At 38.8% G+C, this 25,911-nt stretch overlaps 1 protein-coding gene across 2 annotated transcripts in view; it reads left to right on the top strand.

The window, feature by feature from the left end:
- The window catches only part of adcyap1r1a (adenylate cyclase activating polypeptide 1a (pituitary) receptor type I), a 36,103-nt gene extending 10,566 nt beyond the window's left edge, over positions 1 to 25,537 (top strand). The window contains exons 3-15 of one of the 2 annotated variants that reach the window (XM_017495035.3): positions 2,441 to 2,540; positions 7,843 to 7,950; positions 8,087 to 8,187; positions 9,590 to 9,687; positions 10,052 to 10,184; positions 11,265 to 11,418; positions 11,776 to 11,836; positions 12,010 to 12,079; positions 13,063 to 13,154; positions 14,624 to 14,707; positions 16,075 to 16,204; positions 16,924 to 16,965; positions 19,046 to 25,537. In XM_017495035.3, the coding sequence (XP_017350524.1) occupies positions 2,441 to 2,540; positions 7,843 to 7,950; positions 8,087 to 8,187; positions 9,590 to 9,687; positions 10,052 to 10,184; positions 11,265 to 11,418; positions 11,776 to 11,836; positions 12,010 to 12,079; positions 13,063 to 13,154; positions 14,624 to 14,707; positions 16,075 to 16,204; positions 16,924 to 16,965; positions 19,046 to 19,249 (1,377 nt within the window). In that variant the 3' untranslated portion in view covers positions 19,250 to 25,537. The remainder of the gene's footprint in view (positions 1 to 2,440; positions 2,541 to 7,842; positions 7,951 to 8,086; positions 8,188 to 9,589; positions 9,688 to 10,051; positions 10,185 to 11,264; positions 11,419 to 11,775; positions 11,837 to 12,009; positions 12,080 to 13,062; positions 13,155 to 14,623; positions 14,708 to 16,074; positions 16,205 to 16,923; positions 16,966 to 19,045) is intronic. The other variant, XM_017495036.3, reaches the window with a different exon arrangement.
- The last annotated feature ends 374 nt before the right edge of the window (positions 25,538 to 25,911 follow it).

The following is a 25,911-nucleotide window of genomic DNA, read 5'->3' as shown; positions in this document are numbered from 1 at the left end:
TACAGAATGGTTATTAGCGTTACCGTAGCCTGCCTGCCTGTTCTCCTCACATCGCAGAATACGTGTCCTTGAAGCCTTTGAACAAGAGCGTGAGATTTACGACAGAAAGTGGAGGAAGCTCGTAAGACGTGCTGACGTTGCTTACCGCAGCTTTAATATAGCTCACTCTTCATTAGATCGTCTATGACGTTTATTTAGTTGCCAGAAAGCTTGTATCCTAAATGACGTGTACATGATTTATTTATTTATCTAATCACAGAAATGAGCGGTGTACTGTAGGATTAAGGATCTTCATGCTATGCGTGTAAATGAGGTTTCTTATTTCATCTGTGGTTCTTCAATAAGAGAAGAGAAGACATTTGGCGCAAAGCAGCGTCGTTTTTGTGAAAAAATAAAAGTGCCCTGTTTTTGTCAAATGAAGTGCTAATCTGATATTATTAAGATGAGTTTGTGGAGGAGAGAGGAGGGAAATGAAGTTACAGTAGCATGGGTTTGTAGACTGGCGGAGCGGAGGAGAGATGGAGTGCTTGCAGATCAGGGCACGCAAGTTTGTTGTTGTGTGTAATGTAGTGTGTTAAATCTCCAATGCACGAATGCATGAGCATTTAACCGTGTGTGTGTGTGTGTGTGTGTGTGTGTGTGTGTGTGTGTTGGTGTGTATACCATCCTAGTGAGGACCTTCCATTGACATAATGATCAATACAGCTAATTAATGCTAAATCCTAAATTACCTTTAAAACATTGTTAAACAAAAGGAAATATTTCGGCTCTTTAAAAAACAAACAAACAAACAAAAAAACAAGTGTGAGGTGGACGGAAAGCCGAAAACCCGGAGAAATCCACACGAGCATGAGGAGAATATGGGAAACACTGCACAGACAGTAACCTAAGCTCACGATCGAACCGGGGATTCTGGAGCGGTGACCTGACAATGCGGAACAAATGTATTTCCCTCAACAAAAAAAGTACAGAACATTTTATTCCAAGTGTTTTTATTTTATTTGATTTGATTTGAATTCATAAATAAAGTCCCGTGACACAGTTATCCTCTTTACCTCAAAAGTCAATCAACCAAGATTTTTTTATTTAGTTATGTTCTGAAGCTATGACGCACATGTTATGGAAAAAAAAAAAAAGACATATAATAAAAAGCATTTTCTAAAATTTCTTGCTCAGACGTTTCATTTTAAACCACGGATTTTATTATTAATAAGCACGTTTCGAAAATAATATCAGGAATAATCTTAATATCATCAAAAAATGTATACTGTATATATATATATATATATATATATATCATGAATAATGTTACAGGCTTAAGTTCAAAGTAGAACTACGGTATATTATCTGTGTTAAACTGAACTTTTCTTCATTTAAATGAAGCTTTGGAAGGAGGAGCAAAACGATACCAAACTGTGCTAAAAATAAACGGAAACGAAACGGCCGCCTCTGTAACATCACAGAGTTCAGCTACACGGTGACATGTTGTTCGTGTTTATAGATTTCACTAAGTCGCACTGTGTCGTAAAATAAAATACGAATAAAAAATAAACACACACAGTTGTAAACCTGTGATATTAGTGACAAACTGGATGTGTTTGGGGGTTTTTTTTTTACAGATAAGATTTTAGACAGACTTCAACTTGCATTTTATGTCGAGTCACAAACACTGCACAGCTACAGAGCCTCTGACGTGACATGGCGGATTAAAAATAAATAAATAAGCATGGCACTTACGGTAGTCTTTATTCACGCATGAATTCATGAGGCTCACGTCGTCGTTAAGGTTAGCTCTCCGTTAGTTCATGATTAGTCCGTGCCTTGACTCATCATTAGTTCATATTTACTGTAAGTATTAAACTCATGCATTAGTGCGTGATTACTCATGTACTGCTGTTGCAAAGTGTTCCCAAATTATTTAGCGGGAACGGCCGAAAAAGGCTTTGAGAATCCTCTTAAGATGGACGTCCGTGTTGTAAAGGAGTCTAGTGACTCCTATATGTCTTTATGCAGCCGTCCAAGATTGGAACAAAGTGCAATATTAGCAGTCGATTCCATGCTTAGGTTCTCAAATTCAGCTGAACGTTGTGCAACCCCCCCCCCCCCCCCCGGAAAATTATTCACTGAATTATTTTACCTGCATTTATCAGCATGTGTCTGCGTCTTATTCGGTGCGTTCATTTGGTACGGATCATTAACAATCTTATGAGCTGTCTACAGAGCTAAGAACCAGAGTGTAGATGATCCAGTGGAATACTGGGGTGAGAGATGGAGTATGTTCATGCCAGGAGACTGTACGCTGTTTTACTGCCATCATGCCCTTGAAAACGCCACTTAGCACTGTGTCTCTGCAGGCACCGTGACACGACGTGCTGCCAACATTTAGGCTGTTTTTTGTCCGAATTCCTGCTCACACGCTCTTGTTTATTGCTCTGTGTAGCCCGTACGAGCCTTGATCTCCAACTGTGTCATCAAGCGAGAGCAGGAGAGATGCATGGAGAGGATCGCGCTTCACGACCCAGCACAGGACCAGGAGTTCGGTGAGTTTTCCTAAACTAGATGGGAGTTTTAATCCATCGTATGCTGTTTTGATCCATCCAGATTGGCTAGATTGGACGTCACCCATGCATGTTCTTGCTAAAGTCGTATATTTATCAGCAGTAAACAGGAAGTGTGACACTTGGCGGCAGATACTGTAACAGTGACGGGAAAGGGAAAGCCAGCTGGAGCACTCACACTTACAAGAGCGAGAGAAGGACAAAGCGAGAGAAAGAGGAAGGGGAGAGAAGAAGTCTGACTCATAGCCGTCGACACCCTCAAGGCCGCTCTGGTGAAATCCGAGCGTTTAGAGCAGAAAATAATAGATTGTAAGAGGTAAAGCAGCTTGCTCTCCTACCAGTTAGTCAGCGGGCGCTTTCTAAAGGGCGCGTTCGCACGGCTGGATGAGAACCTTTTTCTTTCGGAAAGGCAACAGAAAGCATTTTGAAAGACGTTTCACTGGCCGGAAAAGTGTTTCGTATAACCGTTAAGTGAAATACCGAACGTCTGTGCGTTCTACGAAGGGAAAACAACGCAAGGAAAACCTCGACGGCGTAAAATCATAACGTAGTATATTTAGAACCACTCTGAAAAGGGGCGGAGTTGGAATAAATACATGAGTGAGGGTTGCGGTTAAGCGTGCCGTCGCGATATCCAATCACGTCAGTCCCTTTCCTTCTCTTTAACGACTGAGCGTGCTTTAACGTGTAGTAAACATGGCAAGTCTGGTATTTGATCGAATCGATTTCTTCAGACGCGTCGTAGATTTAGTTAATTATACGTCATACTGTGTACGACGATAAGTAACGAAGTACTTCGTTACTGTGCTTAAGTCTGGGTTTTAAGTATTTATGCTTTGCTTAAGTGTTTCTTTCACCTAATGCAATTAGATTTTTCTTTCCATTTGCAAACATCACCACATTTACACATTTACCCCGTAATCACGTATATGTAAGCTTCGAAGGAGTCAAGATAAAACCAAGCTAACGAATCGAAACTTTAACAGAGACCGAATACCCGTTAACGTCATCTACCATACATTAGTCTTCAGCTAGTTTGTCAGCGGTATTATCATGCTAGCTAACATTTGAGCTAACTGTTTAACTAACTGTTGTTAGTTAAACATCGCCTCATTCTTCTGTAGGCTTTTCCTACGTTCCTTAGCTAATGTTTTCCGTTAATTTTTTTTTGCTTCCATAATATTACGCAGAAATGCGCACTTTTTCTACGTGAATTTGAGTGAAGAATTTGAAGCTGTACTTCAACGTGCACGTATTAAAAATGCTGTGAAGGGGAAAAAAAAACGAAGTAAGGAATAAAACACTTGGGGATGAGCTGGTCCATAATAATATCCGCTCAACTGTTATTATTATTTCACGGTAACAGTATGATTCACTCGTGCATTATTTGGGCTTCAACTTCTCTTCCTGTTTTTCTTATTTTGATTTGATTTAAACCCAGTAGATGGAAGCGGGGGGGGGGGGGGGGGGGATAAATGATCGCCACGAAGTACAGTAAGCTTGTGCATTTCAGAAAGGTAGTATTTGCTTCTTGATTATTATCATTATTATTTTTTTTTTCATCTCAAACTAGAACAGGCGGCCATTTTGCAGACAGGAAGACAGATCTTTCAGTTCGAAGCAAAACTGTGACGTTAGCTAGAGAGATAGAGGAGAGAGAGAGAGAGAGAGAGAGACAGACAGAGAGGTGAGAGAGAGCTGAGAGAGAGGTGAGAGAGAGGTGCTCCAGCTGTTGTGTCACCCTTTCATTAAAGGAGAAGCTGAATAGACTCTCGTAACGCTCCATTATGAAGCCCGGGACAGACCACCAGCAATAATAAACTACAGCCGGAGCTTAACAGTGCGCTGTATCACACACTACACGGGCACCTGCTGTCCACTCTGGTGATGTGAGTCAGCACTAACGTCTAGTTTTGAGCAAAAATGAGTGCTCTGATGAGTGATGAGTTCCTGAAAATTTGTGGATGTGCCATCCGAGGACCATTCATTCTTTCATTCATTCATTCCTATGACACCCATTCCAGACCAGAGCATGTCGCGAGGTGTGTGTGTGTGTGTGTGTGTGTGTGTGTGTGTGTGTGTGTGTGTATGAGTATAAACACGCATGCTAAATTAAAGCGTTAATTCATATAGCTTCCACAGCACTGGTGTTTTTGCTGCAAGATTTTGACACTTTAATGGATAGAAACGTCACACATCCCACTGATTCGATTTCATCTTGACAGTGGATCAATGTGATCTACGGTGCCCTCCATTAATATTGGCACCTTTGGTAAATATGAGCAAAGAAGGCTGTGAAAATGTGTCTTTATTGTTTAACTGTTTGATCTTTTGTTTAAAAAAAAAATAATAATAATAATAAAAAATCACAACAATACTCTGCTCTCATGGATATCAAACAATTGCAAACGAAACACAGGTTTAACTTAAAAAAAAATGATCTTTGTTAAATGTAGGTGTGCAACAATTATTGGCACCCTTATGAATTCATATGAGACAAATATATTTGAAGTATATTACCATTAATATTTGACATTTTTTAGAACAGGAATTTGTTCAACCATTACTTCCTGTTTCACAGGGGTATAAATATGAAGTAACACATGAGGCAAAATTCCTTTCGTTGTTCATAACAACGGGTGAGACCAAGGGATATAGCTGTGATGTTTTGCTTTAATGAATTTTAACGACTGCCCTTAGACGTAGACTTTACGTGCGTGACTACCTTCACTCGCTCCGTGATGGTGGACAGTGATGATGCCGATTGCCATTCCGTCTTTCTTTCGCTAGTTCAGATTGCTCTTATTTGCCCTTTACGGTGTAATTAGCTTTGTGTTCAGGCTGCCAGACAGAGCAAAAACAGATTAGAGAGTAGAACAGGAGCAGTGTCTTTCCACAAACACAGACAAAACCAATCTCTGCATCTGCTGCATCTTTTCACCATCTTCTCATGGTGCGTGAAGGCAGAGAAAACGGAAGAACCAGAGCATCGTGAGAAGCTGGAGTGTGTGTCTCTAGGCTCGTTTTATGGCTGGAGATCATCAGGCACAGGTCCAGAGCAGCTATGATAGATCTCACTTGGATACTGTAGATTTATAAATTGCAAAACTATATAAATTGAATTGAATTATGAATCTTGTCCTCTATTTGTGGTCTCAGGTTGAGTCGCACATCTGGAGTCAATCACCTTGATTGCAAAAATAACAACCAGAAAGGCCGTGTGGAATAAATCTGGAACGTTCTATTTAACATTTGCTCGGGAGAAACCACTCTGCATGGAGAAAACAACTGACTGACTGGGTTTTGGTAAATATAATCTGCTTTTCAGGGACGGATTAACAGGTTTTAAGCCTGGAAAATGTTAAAACAACCTCACGTTTTGACTCAAACCTGAGTGTACCATCTGAGTGGGTTCAAATTATGATGATGATCACATTGGGTATTAGAGCAAATCTCTTAAATCAGAGATTATCTGCTCTGATGATTTGGCACCTCGCAGTCACTCTAATGCTGTTATTTGATTCTGAGAGAGAGCTCCAGGATGCAGGGATATCGTGGAAAAGCACTTCCTAACACGCAGAATTGCTCACAACTCTTGACCTCCGAGAGCAGAGGTTACGGTTGGATTAGTTTATATGAGCAAATACTGATGCCTTCAGCACTACACTGAGGCGCTGAGGGGAACTGGAGGAGTGGAATTTAATTCCCGCATCAAAGAAAGATGGTGATGTGAATCGATTGGATTTTTTTTCCCACACATTGAGCATAAAGAGTCATAAGGAAAGAGGCAACATAGAGAATTGACTCAAGTGCCCCCTGTTGGCTAGTCTTGCTATCTAGGCTTTAATTTCTTTCTGTAAGTAAGAGAGTCCGTGCTGCAGAACCAGAAGTCCGGGGGTAGAACAGGACCTGCTCCAACTCCTCCTATAACCCTAATCCTAACAAACACACTTATCCAGCCTGAAGAACACTGAGTTGCGTCCACACCCTTGACTTTTGGATTGACTTAGGTCCAACTCCATCCCCAGGATTTTTGGTTCTGTAGCAAACGGTACTTGCTGTTAAAGACGGATGAGAAGGACTCTTCGAAGACTTCTCCAGTGATTTTTTGGCCGGCAGAAATTAGAAGTCTTGGAACATTTTCTGAAAAAAGAAATCCTCTGATGTTAAGTTCGACATAGAATCTTTAAAGGCAACCCCAATGAGACAAACCAAACATGGAACTTTTTAAGAGTATACGTATGAGTGACTATATCAGCAGTTAACCACTCTTAAGCTCTTGAGCAGACTCCGCTCGGAACCCTGTCTGAAATGTGAAACGCTCTGTCCTCGCGTTCTACAGGAAGATACGTTAGATAGCTGCTACAGTATAGCTGGGGTTTTGAAGATGGGCCGATGGCGGGACAATTCGTTTAGAGAGTATTTTTCCAAGCAATTCTGCAGGCAACAAATTGCATTGACAAGTAGAAGGATGCCCTGACATAATAACTGGAAATCATGATAATAATTTGCAGCGTCATGGTCAAAGAAAATATCTTTCATTTTAGGTGGAAGACTGCAAACATCAACTAGCCATCAACTACCATTAGCGCTAAGATGGAGGCTGAGAGACAAATGACTCTTGACCATATGTAAAGAACGTGGAATGTTGGTGCAGGAACGAAGAAATAGTTGAGAACAAAACAAAATGGAGAATAAATCCCTGGTCAAAACATGTTAGAGGCAGGAACCCAATTAATTCTATTTTCCAGCCACAGTGACAAATTTTCTCAAACACCAACACAACTAATTCTGAAAAGGACTCAATTCCTCAAAATATTGACTATGTCATTATCACTCATCTACATTATTATTATTTATTATTATTTCAAGAGGCCTAGAGTGGCTGTTTAAAATGTTGTTATGTTCATATTCAGCCCACAGGTTCCTAGTTGAATAGGCATGATGTTTTCAAGTATGGGACTAGATTATTATTTCTGTAAAGGCTAGCCAGTTCTAGTCCCTTGTGCTTCTTATGTAAAAAATTAATAAGTAAATAGATCTCTAAATACTTCATGTAAGATTGTATGTGAGAGCTTTAAAATACGTCTCATTCACAGCATTTGGTAGACCCCCTTATACTCAGTCGCTTATGTTTAACTTATTTATAAAACTGGGTAGTTGAAGGGCCAGTTCCTTGCTCAGGAATGCAGTGGTGGTAGCACGGTCGTGCTGGGATTTGAATTTGCAACCTTCCAATCAAGAGGCCAAGGTCTAAACCCACGAGCTATCCCTTGTCCTTCAGGTTGTGCTTGGGAGTGGGATAACCTGACGTGTTGGGAGGCGACGAGCGTGGGCGACATCGTGGTGGTCAGCTGCCCCGAGCTCTTTGAGTTCATGAGCCCTGAGGAACGTGAGTGATTTGTCATGTATGAAGCTGACTGTTTTGGTGTAGTTTTATATTACACTATCGAATCCTGTGCTAAACTGTTGAATCCGGTGTGGAAATGTGTGAGGGTGATTTTCTTTGTGGCTGTTTCGGTTCTCAGGTCTGGGGAAGATCAGTAGGAATTGTACAGAGGACGGTTGGTCAGAGCCTTACCCACATTACGTGGAAGCTTGTCTGTCTGAGGAAAATGCCACCAAGCCGGTATGTTTTGATAGAAATTAAAATCATTACAATAGATTAAAACATACACACACAGAAAGCAAAGTAATTGTAAATAATGCATGGCAATAGTTCATTCCTATGGGTCATATTCAGTGTTAGTGACATAAGCCCATATTTAAGTTAGGAAAGTTACACATGTTCAGAGTCGAGTTACGTGCCTGCTTAAGTCGACGTTCTTGCTTTTGCCATTCAGAATACGCAAGTCATCTGCGTGTAGCTCACAACTCCAGGATGTTTAGAAACATTCGAGGTGGTGTTTTTCAATAGCGTCTCAACCACTGCCTTTTAACACAAGAAGGAAAAAATCAGGGACAGAAATTTCAGACAGAAGAGCAGATTTTTCTTTGCTGTCAAACGTGATATAGTGTAATATTATGTAAAATAAAAGCAAGAGACTATTGACAAGTGAATAGAAAAAAGATAGATAGATAGATGGATAGATAGACAGATGGATGGATGGATAGATAGACAGACAGACAGATAGATAGATAGATAGATGGATGGATGGATGGATATATGGATAGATAGATAGATAGATAGATAGATAGATAGATAGATGGTTGGATAGACAGACAGACAGACAGACAGATAGATAGATGGATGGATGGATAGATAGATAGATAGATAGATAGATAGATAGATAGATGGATGGATGGTTGGATAGACAGACAGACAGACAGATAGATAGATAGATGGATGGATTGATGGATAGATAGATACATAGATGGATGGATAGATAGATAGATCGATAGATGGATGGATGGATAGATAGATATATAGATGGATGGATGGATGGATAGATAGATAGATAAATGGATAGATAGACAGACAGACATATGAATGAGGAGATGGCAAGCATTGAAATAAACATCTAACAATATGCATTCCTCCGTCATTATTCAGCCGCTCATAAAATAGCCCTTATTCCAGCGCGACCTGTTATTGTTTATAATGTACGCCGACAGTTAATTGCGCGCACTTTATGAAGCCAAGAATTATTCATTCAAGATCATGAAGTTGTAATGTGTGTAATTTTTAGATTTAATATCGGACATGAATGGCGTTCTGTAGTTTTTCTTAGTGTATTTACGGCGTAAAAGACATACGTTTCAGACTGACATATTGTAGTGACATCAAACTCACAGACGATGGCACTGGAGATAAAACTGCTCCAGCAATTTTACGCAAGAAAACTGGACTCAAGTCCAAGTTCCAAACTGTACGTAACTAAGACATGCTTACGTTTAAGGTAAAGTAAACTGAAAAAAAGTGGAACTATCTGTGTAGTGCTTAAGTGTGTAGTTACGTCTGAGGTCTAAATACTGATGTACAGTTTCAGTGTTAATGGCTCTAAACTCAATTCTGCTTCCTGTTTATGCAGGATATGTACTATGCATCAGTGAAGGCTCTGTACACTGTGGGATACAGCACGTCTCTGGTATCCCTCACCACCGCCATGGTCATCCTCTGCAGGTTCAGGTCAGTAAAAGCTCTGCTAAGCCTTAATCACATATTATATATAGCAGAGACTAGGGAAATCGCTCCAGGGCTCAATCCCATTTCAGCTTCGATTTTCCTGCAGTGGAAATTGCATTTCATCCTGCCATTTGGAAGCCGGCCTATTTTTCGGCCTCCCCTTCTCAAAGTGATTCTGATTTGATTCTGCTTGCTGTAGCCGGAGCTGCAATGAAATGCGCTCCAACCCCAATGGAGAGTTCTTTACGTAGCTGATGTTATTCATCTTGGCTCCGGAGTCTTTCTGAATGCAGACTGTTCTCAGGGTAATTCAGAGCTGTTCACCGAGTATAATATAGAGACTTGACTTTTATGTCGGTTTTGACAGGAAGCTGCACTGCACCAGGAACTTCATCCACATGAACCTGTTCGTGTCGTTCATCCTGAGAGCCATCTCTGTCTTCATTAAAGACGGGGTGCTGTATGCCGAGGAGGATAGCGACCACTGTTTTGTCCACACGGTAAGAACTTACATACCTTACATACCACTTGATATGTAAGGAAGACAATTGAAATGAAACACCTAAAAAATACGCAAATAGTCGATTACTTTCCTATGACAGCATATCCTGAAGGGTTTTATTGCTCTTATACCACAGCAATTTTGCCAAGTTGACATTTTGAATTAATTAACAATTAGGACCAAGAACAAGACCATACTTTTTATCTATTTATAGTAACATTTAATGTAATGTAACATATAACGTCTGACACACAATGCAATCTATATCTGCACTTTTTGAGAACCCAACGTGGGCGTGACCTAAAACTCGAGTGATGTGGGCTCGACTGTTTTTAAATCCCTCTCATACTATTATTACTATTGTTTACCCCCACCTGCCATATTTTTAGATTGGAAAAAATATTGCCGGGTCTTTTCTAATCTTCAACCGCCCCACGTTTCATCGTGCTGTGTGCGCTGGGATGCTTTTCTGCTCACCACGGTTGTAAAGAGTGCTTATTTGAGTTACTGTAGACTTCCTTTTTGATCAGACGGGTCTAGCTGACCTCAAAGTGTTTCTGGCCTCAGAACTACCGCTCACTAGATGTTTTTCACACCGTTCTGTGTAAACTCTTGACATGGTTAGGGGGGAAAAAACCCCTCTGAAAAAAACAAAAACAACAACAACAACAAAAATACAGATCAGACATTTCTGAAATACTCAAACCAGCCCATCCGGCATTAGCAATCGTGCCACGGTTAACGTCACCGAGATCACAATTTCCCCCCTTTCTGATGCCTTATAGATGTCGTTAATGCATTGTGTTTGCCCTGCTTGTGTCTGACTAACAGCTAATCAACAGCGCAGCACTGGAGTTCACCAGGTCATGGAAATATTCTATTACTAACACATTACCATATCAATACCTGCTCAGACATGCTCGTTATTCTCCGGCAGCCAATCAGAGGCCACGCTGATGACATCACTGCGTCTGAGTGCTTAGCGAGCACAATAACTGTTGCGGGTGTGCATGCTGATACAGTAAATGAAGATAAATGAGGATATACTCTGACACTAACTGGAACAAATGGCCTCTAGGTGGCGTGTAAGACGGTGATGGTGTTCTTCCATTACTGCGTCATGTCCAACTACTTCTGGCTGTTCATCGAGGGCCTGTATCTCTTCACTCTGCTGGTGGAGACCTTCTTCCCTGAGAGGAAATACTTTTACTGGTACACCCTCATTGGCTGGGGTAGGCTGCACTGTTTTTAAGCCTCATGCCATGATCACTAATTAGTAACGATGCAGTTATAAAACATGCAAGCTATCTTTTATTTATCTCAGTTACCAGCAGTGTAAATATATCCAAATCAGTAGCCACATCAATGAGAACAAGAGGGACTCAGCTATTATAACTTGTTAGTAAAGATTAATAATAAGTCATTCAGGAGGGATTGTTTTCCTGTTTCCAATCCGATTGTAATTCTGCGATGTATGTTATTATCAGTACAGTATACTGATCATCTTTATTGTCCTTGCAATATATATTTTAAGATAAAGCATCTTTGCACCATTAACTGTCTTCTCTGTTGACTCTTTTGTTTTACAGGAACTCCAACTATTTGTGTGACTATATGGGCGGTTCTGCGGCTGCACTTTGACGACTCTGGGTATGTTTTACTTATGTGAACGTAAGAAAATCCAATAGAAATTTGTATTGTCCTATTAACTTTGGCCTTTAAAGTGAAAAAGCATGGCTGGTTTAGTCTTTTGAGGAAAACCTGATCACAAGAATCAGATTAAACATCACTTTAGTTTGTATCGATTTCTCGTTTTGTTGCAGTTGCTGGGATATGAATGACAACACTGCCCTCTGGTGGGTCATCAAGGGACCTGTTGTGACTTCAATTATGGTAGGTATAGCAGTCTTATAAAAAAAAAAGTATTAAAAAAAATTAAATTAAATAAAAGCCCTGTATCGGTTAATGCTAATTGTCCTTGAGTCTTGATGTTATAATTACTATAGACTATAGTAATTTATTATTATTATGCAACTATAATGTAATACATGTAGTAAAGCAAAGAGAAAATGTGATTTAACAATGGCTATAAATGAGACATTATCAAGAGAGAGAGAGAGAGAGAGAGAGAGTATAGTACTGGTCAATATTTAAACTTTTAGAATAATCATATTATTGTATTATTGATTATGCATTAACCAACAAGTGTTATATTGCTAATTTTGTGGCATTTAGATCTTTTTGGAATAAAATACTTTTGGACCTGCTGTTATAGGAAAATTTATAAGTGACAGGGTGGTGTGAAGCTTTATTCCTTTTATACCACAGCAATTTACCAACACAAGTTTTTGTTTATTAAAGTTTATTTTTGTTTATTTGTTTATTATATAATTTTTTAATATCCATTTATAGTTACTTTTATTGTTGTGGAGTGACCACAAAACAGGTTAGTTCCTGTTACCACTTACATTATAACAGCTATATATTTAAATACAATCTTTTTTCTCTATCTTGAAGTTAATACGTGAAAAAAAAAACATCAAATTCCAGCTTTTACCTATGACTGTAACAAAGCAATGATATTCGAGAGTCCTTCCATAAATATTTAATAAACATCTTCGGCAGAAATTGTGAGAGGATGTTGTTTAATCCGTTCATGTTAAGTGCCCATCATACATCCTTGTGTTAGTTTTTACTATCGAAACGATAACATCAATACAATCGCGTTAACGTAAACCTGTGATTTTTGAGCTTGTGACCTATCAGAATCGAGTATTCAACATCACTGTGGTAAAAGATAACATAAAACGTATCCGGGGTGTGCAAACTTTTGACTGGCACTGTGACGCTGACTCTTTTATCTTCCTTCCCATCAGATTAACTTTGTGCTCTTCATCGGGATCATCATCATCCTCGTCCAGAAGCTGCAGTCTCCAGATGTCGGAGGGAACGAGTCTAGCATTTACCTGTAAGTAAGCCTGCCTCAGTCGCCATGGCAACACATTTCCCATTCACATGCACTGTGTGCAGCTCTGAGGCACTTGATTGGTCGATTGTTCGTGTTTCAGGCCCTGGCAACCTGTTGTGTAGATTTGATTGGTGTGTGAAGAATGAATGGATGTTATGTTCGACAGGCACTGACTGGTTTAAGTTCTCATGATCTTACGGGCATGTTTGTGATGTTGTATAGACAGTTAATGGCAGCTGTGCTTCATGCTTTAGCAGAGGAACGTCAATGTCCAGGCTTTATTGCAGTTTTACAACATTATTTACTTTGTCTTTCCGCATTCAATCATCTTCACTAAGTGTTTTCTCTTTCCTAGTCTCTGTTTTTAGTCTCCTTCTGTTGATGTTAATAAGACAAAAAAAAAAAAACACTACTGAGAAACTCTAAAGCGTACAGTCCTGAGCGCTTACAAAACTTACTGCTGTTCCTTTGACTTACAAAGCACTGACACTGGAGGCTTCTTCCAAAAATCCTAAACAAACATCCCCTCACAGAGCACTTCACCATATCGACCCTATTTAAAATAAATCCGTTAACGTAAACCATCCACTCTACAAGTCCTAGTGTAAGTCGTTACTATAGAAATAATAACAAATTAGAACAAACACTTCGATATAAACCTTGCAGCTGGATCTACTATCAGAGCTGTTTTTATCCTAGTCGGGGTCATGGTGGAAATACACCCTGGATGGGGACGCCAGTTTATCACACACACTCGATCACACCAAGGGGCAATTCAGTGTAATCAAGCTACCTACTAGCATGTTTTTGGGAAGTGCAAGGAACCCGGAGAACCATCAGGAACCCCTAGCAGACATGGAGAGAACATGCGAATCAAACTCGGAACCCTGGAGCTGTAAGGCAGCATCACACACGCCATCCTCTCCCGATGTATGAAAGAGTTATTGAATGAATATCTTCCCTTGGAATGTGCTGGAACTCTGACTTCTGACATACAGTCCTGTTTGTGATCTACTCTGTATACAATTTTGTGTTATGCGTGTGTCTGAACTTAATTATCCCTTCGTGTGAACCAAAAAGCACTGTAAGTCCCCATTAGGATAGGATAGTGTCACATGTCCTCACAATCACCCGGTCCTCACAGTGAAAAATGGAAAACAGCCTAAATATTTCCGTCTAGGTAGTGAGAATGAGGTTAGGGTGAAGTTTAAGTGTAGACCTAACTTTACTTTGCTAGAGTAAACAGTATATCAGTGGCAGGTCCTCATAAAGATAGAAAACTGGTATGTGTGTGTGGTGTATGTGTGTCTGTTTACGGAGACTCTTAAAAAGTCCTGCTTTTGTGAATTGTTTTGTATTTTCATAAGTGTGTAAGAGTGCAAGAGGAATCTGTGTGTGTGTGTGTGTGTGTGTACATCTTGTCCTAAAGAGGTGTTTGTCGTCTGTTGTGTTGTCTTTGTCGTGTTTAGCAGCTGTGCTCAGAAATGCTTCAGTGAGCCCGCACAGGCTGTCCAGCATTCGTGCAGGATGTCAGAGCTTTCTACCATCACCCTGTAAGTGTGTGTGTGTGTGTGTGTGTGTGTGTGTGTGTGTGTGTGTGTTTGATAACCTGTGATAAACCATCAGCAGCATTTTCATGCTACCTTCATGAATTCATCTGGGGATTTGATGATGTATGTCTGATGTCCGTCTTAATTGCACCACTCAATGGAAATGCGATAGTTATATAGAAATTGTAATTTGTCATTTGATTTGAAAAAAAAAAAAATGCTAGCATGATTAGCATGGCGGTTCATATAACATGGGGGTTTTATAACTGTGAACACACGTTATAGTGTTGCTAACTGATATAAAGCCATCTACTGTATATAGACATACAAATTAGATACCTAGACAGCTGATGACATCCTGCAAGTATCCATGTTAGTATTTTGCTTCATTTCTTGAAATGACTAACTCCAATTTAGTACTTTGGTAGTATGCTAGCTTTTTTTTTTTTTCTTCAAACAGTTATCTAGCAATGATAGCTTGCTAAAACTGCAACCCCAATTCCGAAAACATGGGACAGTATGGAAAATGCTAATAAAAACAAAGAGGACAGGTGAGGTAATCGTCTAATTATAGTATATAATGAGCCAATAAGAAAGGCCTAGTCCTTCCAAGGCAAGGATGGGTCGAGGCTCGCCAATCTGCCAAAAGATGCGTCAGCGAATAATCCAACACTTTGAGAACAACATTCCCCAAATACAAATTTGGGCATTTCACTTTCTACAGTGCATAATATAATTAAAAGATTCAAGGAATCCGGTCAAATCTCTGTGCGTACAGGGCAAGGCCGAAAACCACTTCTGAATGCGTGTGATCTCCGATCTCTCAGACGTCACCGTCTTAAAAACCGTCATGAGTCTGTAATGGAGATCCTGACATGGGCTCGGGAATACTTTGGTAAACCTTTGTTAGTCGACACCATTCGCCGCTGCATCCACAGATGCAAGTTAAGGCTTTACTCTGCAAAGCAGAAGCCATACATCAACACTGTCCAGAAGCGCCGCCGACTTCTCTGGGCTCGGTCTGGTTTGATATAATTACACATTTGATTTCTGGTGGTCACATTATCTGTCTCCCATTCAAGACCAAACGTGAAATCATTTTTATAATTATTCATATTTTCATAAATGTATTATGTCTTGTCATTATTAGAAATTAAGTTGGAAACGTAATCTGTGTTCTTATCACCCCTAAATGAAGTAGTAGTATGAATTATATCATTGGAACTGTGTGATTCATAAGATTTGATTCACTAAAACGAGTCATTTTGCCCATCACTGATTCAGCCACGTTGTATTGCCTGTGAATCGAGTTGTTTCAGGAGTGTGTGTGCATTGACGTGCGTATGTGTGATTGTATTATGTGTTAACAGGAGGTTGGCTCGCTCCACTCTGCTGCTCATCCCTCTGTTCGGGATCCACTACACAGTGTTCGCCTTTTCCCCTGAAGATGTCAGCAAACGGGAGAGGCTAGTGTTCGAACTCGGACTCGGCTCTTTCCAGGTAAACGTCACTTAGACCAATAATATGAAAGTGTCTATAACGTATAAAATCGAATTAACGTAAATGATTAAGATCAGATTAAAAAAGGTATATAAAATATTTATTTATGTGTTAGTTTGTTTTTATTTATAGTGCATAGTAATCATATTATTTTACAAAAACTTTTATAAAAAGTGATTCACAACATTTCCATTTAATGGACCTGGCTACTTTCTTAGCCACAGACACTGGCATTTTTCTAGTCTTGAAAATATATTCACGCATTTTTCTTTAAACTTTTCATGAATAAATTAGTTAGCATGCAATTTGTAGTCTGGAAAATGCAGTAATTGGAATTATAATCTCATACATTTTGTGTCATTTTTGACTATATGATACTTCCCACCACTGCACGATGTTGCCATACGGCAACAATTTACCAACTACCCCTACTCGAACGAATTCAAGTAATAAAAATCAATAAAACAGTGACATTAGCAGCTTCGACAGAACGCGAGACCTGCTCTGACTATCAGACAGTGAACATCTCTTTATGAAGAGGACTAGTATTGATTCAGTGTGAAACATGTATCGCAGTGATGCTCCGTTCCCTCCATCACACCATGGCGTGATGGAGGGAACGGGGACATGTTGTAGCTTTCCAAACATTTACTAAATACCCTGAGATCAACAGTGATGTTGCATCATATAACTCCAGTTCTCACTCGGGTTCTCTCCAGGGCTTCGTGGTGGCTGTGCTGTACTGCTTCCTGAACGGCGAGGTATGTCTTTAATGTCATTTTCTCGCGGTACAATAAGGAACATGTTTTTGATACGTGTGTCTCATCATATCGTCTGTGTAACTGCATGAACACGTGAAGTATCTGTTAAAAGTAGCTAAATACGTTCATAGCAAATACAGCATGCTTATCTATCTATCTATAATATCCTTGCTAGCTAGCTATCGTAGCTAACTTTACAACAACGTTTGTAACAGTGTTAGCCTTACTGATACAGAATATGCCAGTACTACTTGTAATGTAATTGTAGCGAGCAACAACTAGCAAATATAAAATGGCTTTTAAAGCTTTTTGGACCACAGAACAAAGCTTTAGGGACTTTGGCGTACTACTAAAGGAAAAATCCACCCTGAATTTTTAGAATCTTATGATTTTGAGCCCAAATTTTGCACATTTATTTATTTGGTAATGAAATTTGGTGTTCACTTATTAGTTTAAACATGGACATTTTGGTCTATTTACACCTTCGTTAATGGTTTCTTACATTACATATTACAATGCCGTTCGACTCCCTGCTGATAGTGGTAGCCAGCAGGATTTAGCCCTCATTTCATCCCTAGATAAAGACAGATTCTTCCCTAGATTCGGCAGCGCTTTAGTGTTTTATTCTGTTCAGCTCTCTCACTCTCCTCATCTGTACACTCTGCTCAAACAGATCAGACTTCCAAAGCTTCAACTTTCATGCTAATATCACCATCAACGCCATCGCACTCGTCATCTTGTAGATCACTAACTAACCGAGTCTCTGACATGACTGCATTCTGGGACTTTGAGTCCACTGTCTCTGCTACTTCTACAGTATGTTGCAATAATATGATGTTGAATGTACAGTTGAGGTCATAAGTTTACGTACGCCTTTCAGAATCTGCAAAATGTTCATAATAATTTTTTTTTTTTTTTTTAAATAAGAGGGGTCACAAATAATGCGTTTTGTTTTTTCTTTAGTACCGCCCTGAATAAGCTATTTCACATAACAGATGTTTACATATAGAGCCAGGGGGGTGTAAACTTTTGAGCAGGAGGATCCATGTAAATTGTTATTATTTTGTTTGAAGATTTTCCTTTCCATTTAGTACCACCCTTCAGAAGCTACAAAAGATATTTACATGTTTCCCAGAAGACAAAATAATAATTTACACCGATCATGTTCAAAAGTTTACACCCCCGTCTCTTAATGTATCGTGTTGCCTTCTTGCGCATCAGTGAATGTTTGCAGCTTTTTTTAATAGTCGTGTACGAGTCCCTCAGTTGTCCTCAGTGTGAAAAGATGGATCTCAATATCATATAGTCGCTGTTGGAAAGGAAAGGGCTTAAATATGCAGAAGATGCTGGAAAAGCAAAGAATGTGCAGGACGTGGGGGATTTTTTCTGAAGAACAGTGCGCAGTTTAACTGCTCAGGACAAACAAGGGACTCATGAAGAACTCTCACAAAACATAAACACATCATGTCGTTGATCATCCAGGTAACGACACACGGGATTAAGCATCAAGCGTGTGTAAACTTTTGAACTGGTTCATTTGTGTCAATTCAGTTATTATTGTGTCTCGTGGACTATATGTAAACATCTGTTATGTGAAATAGCTTATTCAGGGCGGGACTAAATAAACAACAAACTGCAATTTTGATGATCCTCTTTTTATGATGTAAAAGAAGCTGTTGTTCTTTTGTTTTTCGGCGCTAGCAGCAAAACCTGACAGTTATCAGGTTTGTTATATTTGAGATTATTAAAGCTTTTTTTTCCTGTTATATGTCGCTGGCACAGTGCCAACAATGTCTTCGTCACGGCACAGAAGCACTATTTTCCCACAGGAATACGGGAACTACAGCACCAGCCAACAAAATCGCACCAGAATCACTAAACACATCACAAATATTTCAATAAAAGTGTATTTTATGTGCTTCAGGGAGGAGTTTTCCTTTAAGATTGATCTGAACTCAGCTTTCACCACCTATCTGTGGAGAGTTTTAGTCATTTTTATGTTCGGGCAGGTGGGAGAGTGCGTTACACCCTTGCAGCTGAGTCCATTAAAAAAATGACCTTTTCAAGTTTCTGCCTGAAGGTGCAGTCAGAGATCAAGAGGAAATGGCGCAGCTGGACGGTGAACAGGTACTTTGCTGTGGACCTGAAGCAGCAGCGTCACCCTTCGCTAGCGAGCAGTGGCGTGAACGGGGGGACGCAGCTTTCCATCCTGAGCAAGAGCAGCTCGCAGATCCGCATGTCCAGCCCCCAGGCCGAGAGTGCCACCCTCAACCTGCCAACCTGAACGTCTGATTGGATGAGCCAGCTCTAAATCCGCCCCTTAAATCCGCCCCCTTCTGATTAAACCCTACTCTAGCCGTGGGGTCTCGCTCCCTGGACAGGCCGAAGAGGCTCTCTAATTATCAATACTTTTCAATACATTAATGAAATAAATAGATGATACATAACACATAAACTAAGCTTTTGTTAGAAAATTTGCTACATTAAGAGCATCGTTGTTAGTCAAGGATGGACGTGCTCAATTATATTTTTGAAGATTTCTGACAGATTCACTTCAACGCACGTTGCTCATATTTGGTGCAGAATATTTCAACGTTCTGTCCAATCAGATGGGTAGAACATCTGATCTCAGACGACCCACAATCCATTTCAGTCTTGGAGCATTTTGCAGCCCAAGCGGGTTACGGAGACATACATCGTTCCTATTAATGAATAACGAATAACTGCAAATAAATTCAGATATAAGAGGAGCGTCGGGTAGGAACGGACTAAATGGTATCTGATTACAAAAATCTGCTACTTGGATACATCTAAAATAATACCTGTGATCAGAATAATTGCCTTGTGCCAATTAATTTCTGATTAAATAGTCATTTTGTGTCGTGCAAACCTCAAAATACTATCGCTGTGTAAGGAATAAAACACTTTGTGGGGTGTACTGTTATATGAAAATGATCAACTTTCCTTTAACAGCATGCTCTCAAGTGTTTTATTCCTTTTATACGACAGCAACTTACCAACAATAACAATTTATTAAAATGTATTAATGAACATGTGACACTTCGCACTTTTTATCCACTTATAGTTACAGTAATTCAATGAAATAACTTACAGTGTTGTGGAACGTCTGTGAGATAGCATTTCTCTCTCTCTCACTCTCTCTCTCTCTCTCTTCTGATCTTGCTCGCTCTCAAAGCTGTTAAGACAAAAAAAAAAAAAAAAAATCCTTTGTCCTAAAGAATTTTTTGTGTCAGAAAACGTGCAGACGCTGACACTGGAGACTCCTTCCGTAAACATGAAATTGATGTTAAATAATATTACATTTCATTCAGATTACATTTCCTCAGTCATCTTCCCAGCATTATTACAGAGTATGATCCGTTTTAAACCCTTATTAAAATGGTTAAAATGGTATATTTTTCTCTCATGAAACTTTATTTACATAATACATATTTGGAAATAAAGCGCGACAGATGTACAGAGCGAATCTATTTGTATTAAAGAACTCTGTGTTTCTGCCATTTTTCATCAATAGTAAGAAGTGCCAAAATATGATTACGTCTGATCTGTAAGATAGTATTGTTTGTTTTTTCAAAGCGACCATATAAAAGAAATCCATATATTCAGCATTGCTTGTAAAAATGGCTAAAGCTACTGTAACGAAATGTGTGTTTCGATAAAAACATTTATTTTATTTTATTTTGCAATTTATTTCACAATCAGCCGCAAGTACAGAGTATGTCAACAACATAAAGGCTCGGGAATTAGAATACATATTTACGTAAACATAGTATTAGTTTAAATGTTGCTATTTCTTTTGTTTGTAAGTTGTTAATAGGCCAGTACTGCAAGTGTGACTCTGTAGCTAAATGCTAAAAAAAAAATTCAACATCTGATATCAAAACACGTTTGTTTTTTTTATTTAAAAAAAAAGGAAAAAGACATTTACGTTACAAAATGTGCCATATAATCGTATAAACGTTTAAGAAGCTGTACGCTATCGTAATTGATTGGTTGACAACTAACGAAATTCTACCTGCATAGTGAAAAAATGTGTCTTTGTGGTCACGAATTCAATTTTATTTCACTATGCAGATTTTTTTTTTGTTTTATTATTGGTAATATAATAATGCTTAGTCGTGCTTAAAAGTTTGTGAAACCTTTAGAACTTCCTATATTTCTGCATAAATTTTCACACAAGTCCTAAAAGTAGATAAAGAGAACCCAATTAAACAAATGAGGCAAAAATATTATACTCGGTCATTTATTTATTGGGGAAAATGATCTCTAAAGGCCTCTCTCACATTGGCTGATGTTAATGTTCATGAGTCCACTATCAGGAGAACACTGAATAATAATAATGGTGTACATGGCAGGGTTGCAAGGAGAAAGCCACTGCTTTCCAAAAAGAACATTGCTGCCCCTTGCTGTTTGCTAACGGTCACATGGACAAGCCAGAAGGCTACTGGACAAATATTTTGTGGATAGATGAGACCAAAATAGAATTTGTTGTTTAAATGAGACGCGTTATGTTTGGAGAAAGGAAAACACTGCATTCCAGCATAAGAACCTTATCTCGTCTGTGAAACATGGTGGTGGTAGTATCATGGTTTGGGACTGTTTTGCTGCATCTGGGTCGGGACGACTTGCTCATTGATGGAACAATGAGTTCTGAATTATACCAGCGAACTCTAAATGAAAATGTCAGGACATCTGTGTGTGATCTGAATCTCAAGAGAAAGTGGGTCATGCAGCAAGACAATGACCCTAAGCACACGAGTCGTTCTACCAAAGAATGGTGAAAGAAGAATAAAGTTAATGTTTTGGAATTCAAGTCAAAGTCCCAACCTTAATGCAAGAGAAATGTTGTGTTAGCAGTTCATGTGAGGAAACCCACCAACATCCCAGAGTTGAAGCTGTTCTGTACTGAGCAAAACGGGCTAAAATTCCTCCAAGCCGACGTGCAGGACTCATCAACAGTTACCACAAACATTTATCTGCTGTTATTGCTGTACAAGGGGGTCACACCAGATACTGAAAGCAAGGGTTCACATACTTTTGCCACTCACAGATATGTAATATTGGATCATTTTCCTCAAACAATAAATGACCACTTTAAGGACTTTTTTTTTTTTGTTGAAAATCTGATGTTTTAGGTCAAGGGTTCACAAACTTTCAAGCAGCACTGTATATTAAATTATTAAAATAGAATAATTGCATATTATATTATATTATATGATATTACCAACTCTTCAAAGTGCCTGCTGGTCAATTATTTATATCTCACTTCAAAAAAACCTAAATATTAAAATTTTCACTGATATTGAATTAAAAATAATATACTACTGATGTCTTTTTTTTTAGCTTACAGTACTGAAAGCAGTGAATATCCAGTACTATTATAGTTAGGAATATATATATTAAAAAAAAAAATCTGTTGGTGCACCACAGACTGTGATCACGTTCATCGTAAACAACGTAAACTGCAAATAAAGAATTTTAGGGCTAAAAACGTTTCAAATGTATGACTGATAGGGAATAATTCTCAGACCCTTTACAAAGTGTAGTCTGATGTCAAATCTAGTCACGCAACCAAAATTTTGCTGACAATCATATTTCTTTTCTTCCTCTTCTTCTTCTTCTTCTTATTTTTTTTTTATTTTTTTTTAATGTATCCTTACTGTGATTTATTTGGGGACATAAACATTGCCGTGTTTGCTAAGTGTGCTTTCAGTCTCGTTCGGTCAGAAATACGTGTATGTAGAACATTAGCTCAGCTGAACCAGTCATTATCTTGTGAATGAAGAAAAAAAAAAATTTTAAAAATCAATGTGCGATATGAAAATGCGTTCAGGATGAGAAGGTCACGTTCTATCAAACATCGACATTTTAAATAGTTTTAATGTTTCGGTGATTGTCCTGTAACTGCTTTGTGTTGACCGTCTCTCCGTCGGTTAAGAGTTCGAGTATGATTCGCGTGTCTCGGTATATCAGTGTGAAGCTTCATATATAACATGCTCCAAGTGATGGGTTCACCTTATAAGGATGTGAGAGGTTCACAAACCCTAATTAATTAATGAATATCGGTGTCAATAAAATGAAAATTAACAATGGGGGGGAGGAAGGGCACAACAGAATGCACAGCAGTCTAATAAAGGAATACAGCATGTTTATTTTCAGTTTAATCTCTAATCAATGCATCTGTAACCTTCATGTGATTACTACTGATAAAAATCATGATGTTTACTGAAACATCTCTACTGAAAAAAACAACGGTAAACCCATTTAGTCCAAATTCACTCGTAATGGAAGTCTAAGTGCAGCTGTTAAAGGTTCTGAGGAAACCGGATTCTGGTCCGGAATGCTTGTTTGGGTTTGGATGGGCTACTCTATCTCTCGGGCCACCAAAGTTCCTGAGGGCAGAGCTTTGTGAACATGGGTGGGAATGGAGCAGCGAGCTAAAGAATCAAAATGTTAAACACACCATGTACTTCCAAAAGGTCTTAGGATGAGCCAGAATATTAGAGAGTATCTTAGTAAAACAAGGCTTTTTTTTTTTTTTTTTACCCAATCTTCCAGTAAAAATGTATGCGCATAAATAGAAATGTCACCGATCAGACAACCAGTATCACTATCGGGCTGATAGTAGCTAGATAATTAGATAAATAAATAAATAAATAAATAAATAAAACCAATGGATGATCATATATCAGGCAAAAACATGTAACTCCGTAACAAATAGCAAAGATTAGAACTGGATTTGGAAAAGAAATTTTGTTTTGAAACTGGAAACGTTCACATATAACGAGTCTTAACTGTTTTTTTCTTGTGTTAGGATTCTTTTTTGTACCTAATTATACTTTCAACTGCGTAATATTTATTTTATTTTCAAGTTCAGTGGCTTTCGTGTGAAAGAGTTTACCCGTGAAGTGTTTCAGCTAAAAAAAAAAAAAAAAAACACACCTGTTAGTAATCATTTGTATCAGTTTTTAACAAAAAACAATATCAGATGTGTATCGATATCAGTTGATACTCAAGGTTTCAGTATTGATATCGGTGAAGCAGTCCTTCCAGGATTTCACGATCACATCAACAAATGTAGAATTAAGCATAGTCAGCAATTCGGAGTTCGGAGGAGCTTGCGATTTTTTCGAAATGACACGGCATTCAGCCAAAGCCGTCTTCGAGTCACGTGCGTCCAACATGAGTACTGCTAAAAGGTCTCATTTACCAGCAAACATCACTATGAAAGAGCGTGCACAACAGCAAATTCCCCGGTTAAAGCAGTTTTCCGCAAAAAAAAAAAAAAAAAACTGCAAGCCGCAACAAAAACAAGCATTTTTGGTTGGACCGATCGCAAAAAAAACATCATCTGATCTCTAAATGGATTAAGTATACAGATTTTGAGCTTAAAATGAATTCTCAGGATTCAAGAACTGCCCTTAGACTTCCATGATAAATGAGTTTGCTCTATTTTCACTACAAAAAAGCGTTGTATGCAACATACAGTACGTAATTCAGGTTTTTGTTGTTGTTGTTTGTTGGTTTTAGGTTGTTGTTTTGGGTTTTGTTAAGCATTGGGGCACTCCTTTAAGAATCATTGGAATACTTGTGCTCTAATTTCAGCTTGTACGCTTATACAGTTTATTTATTTGCGTGTTTTCTTGATTATTTTTTTTAACCGTATAACATGAAGAGTGTACAGAGAGAACAAATGATGTGTTGACCTGACTGAGATGCAAATGTTTTGAATGTGAAAATGTATTCTGAAAGAAAGAAAGATTGCGTAAGATGTTATGCACCTGCATGTAAAATAGAAAAAGGAGAAGGGGGGTTGGGGGAGCTGCTGCTTTTTGTGTTCTTGACACCAGCTGTCTTTCTGAGTGAGCGTGCTCAGAAGGTAACGACCATGTCTCGAAGCTGTTATATACCAATGCCAGCTGTGTGTGTGTGTGTGTGTGTGTGTGTATGTGTGCGCGTGTGTGCCTGTGTGTGTTGCATTTGCCTTCCACTGGGTGGTGTTATGTTCTTTTCTTTCATTACTGCGCTCATCATGAAGAGAGCCTTTAAATCCACACATGGCTCTCGTTGACTCGTCGTAGAGCGGCGTAGATGTGCTTTTCGGACCTTGAATGTACTGAACAGAATTGTATTGTACTTTCAGAATAAGTCGTTGTGTATCATAGCCTGCTTTGTTTTCTTTCTTCTTTTCCATGATGTATTGTAAAGCTTCTTGGTAAACAGCTGCGCGTTTTTTTTTCTACATGTAGAAAGTCATTGTAGATGAACTTGGTATTTCTGATGTCTGTGCCAAATTTTGTATCTGTATATGGATTTTTATTGTCTGCTTTGGAGTGATACGGGAGTGAGGATGCAGTCTGAGATGGCCTCGTCGTTAATAGTCAGTGGTTGTTCATGGACAAATAAAAAAAATTTATAAAAAAAAAAAAAGGATGAAGATGAAGACAAAAACTCTGTATTCAAAACAGGGACACTGGTTGTGTAACATTCTTTGAGAATATATCATTATTTCTTTGTAAAAGTGCCAAAATATTCAATAAATAGATGAATCGATGATGGACGTTATGCGATTCAGGATCTGATTTGACTTGAAATATTATACACGCACATATAATATGGAAGGAATAAAACACTTACGGGCGTTCAAGTTAAAGTACCAATCCTGAAGCTGATCATTTTCTAATAACAGCGTGTTCCAAAGTGTTTGATTTCTCTTATACCACAGCAATTTTGAAAAAATTATTTAAGGACGTCACATTTGACCTTTTATCCATTTATAGTTACGATTATTGTTGTGAAACGGCCACGGAACGAGCTAATTCCTGTCATCACATACGATACAGAAGCTAAACAGTCGTCTTCTCACAAAGTGAATATGACCCCCCCCCCCCCCCCCCCAAAAAAAAAAAAAAAAAAAAAAAAAAA

Source organism: Ictalurus punctatus, chromosome 20 (genome assembly GCF_001660625.3).
Source record: "Ictalurus punctatus breed USDA103 chromosome 20, Coco_2.0, whole genome shotgun sequence".
Lineage (NCBI taxonomy): Eukaryota > Metazoa > Chordata > Actinopteri > Siluriformes > Ictaluridae > Ictalurus > Ictalurus punctatus.
Note: the sequence above shows the minus strand (reverse complement) of the source record. Positions and strands in the feature narration are given on the sequence as shown.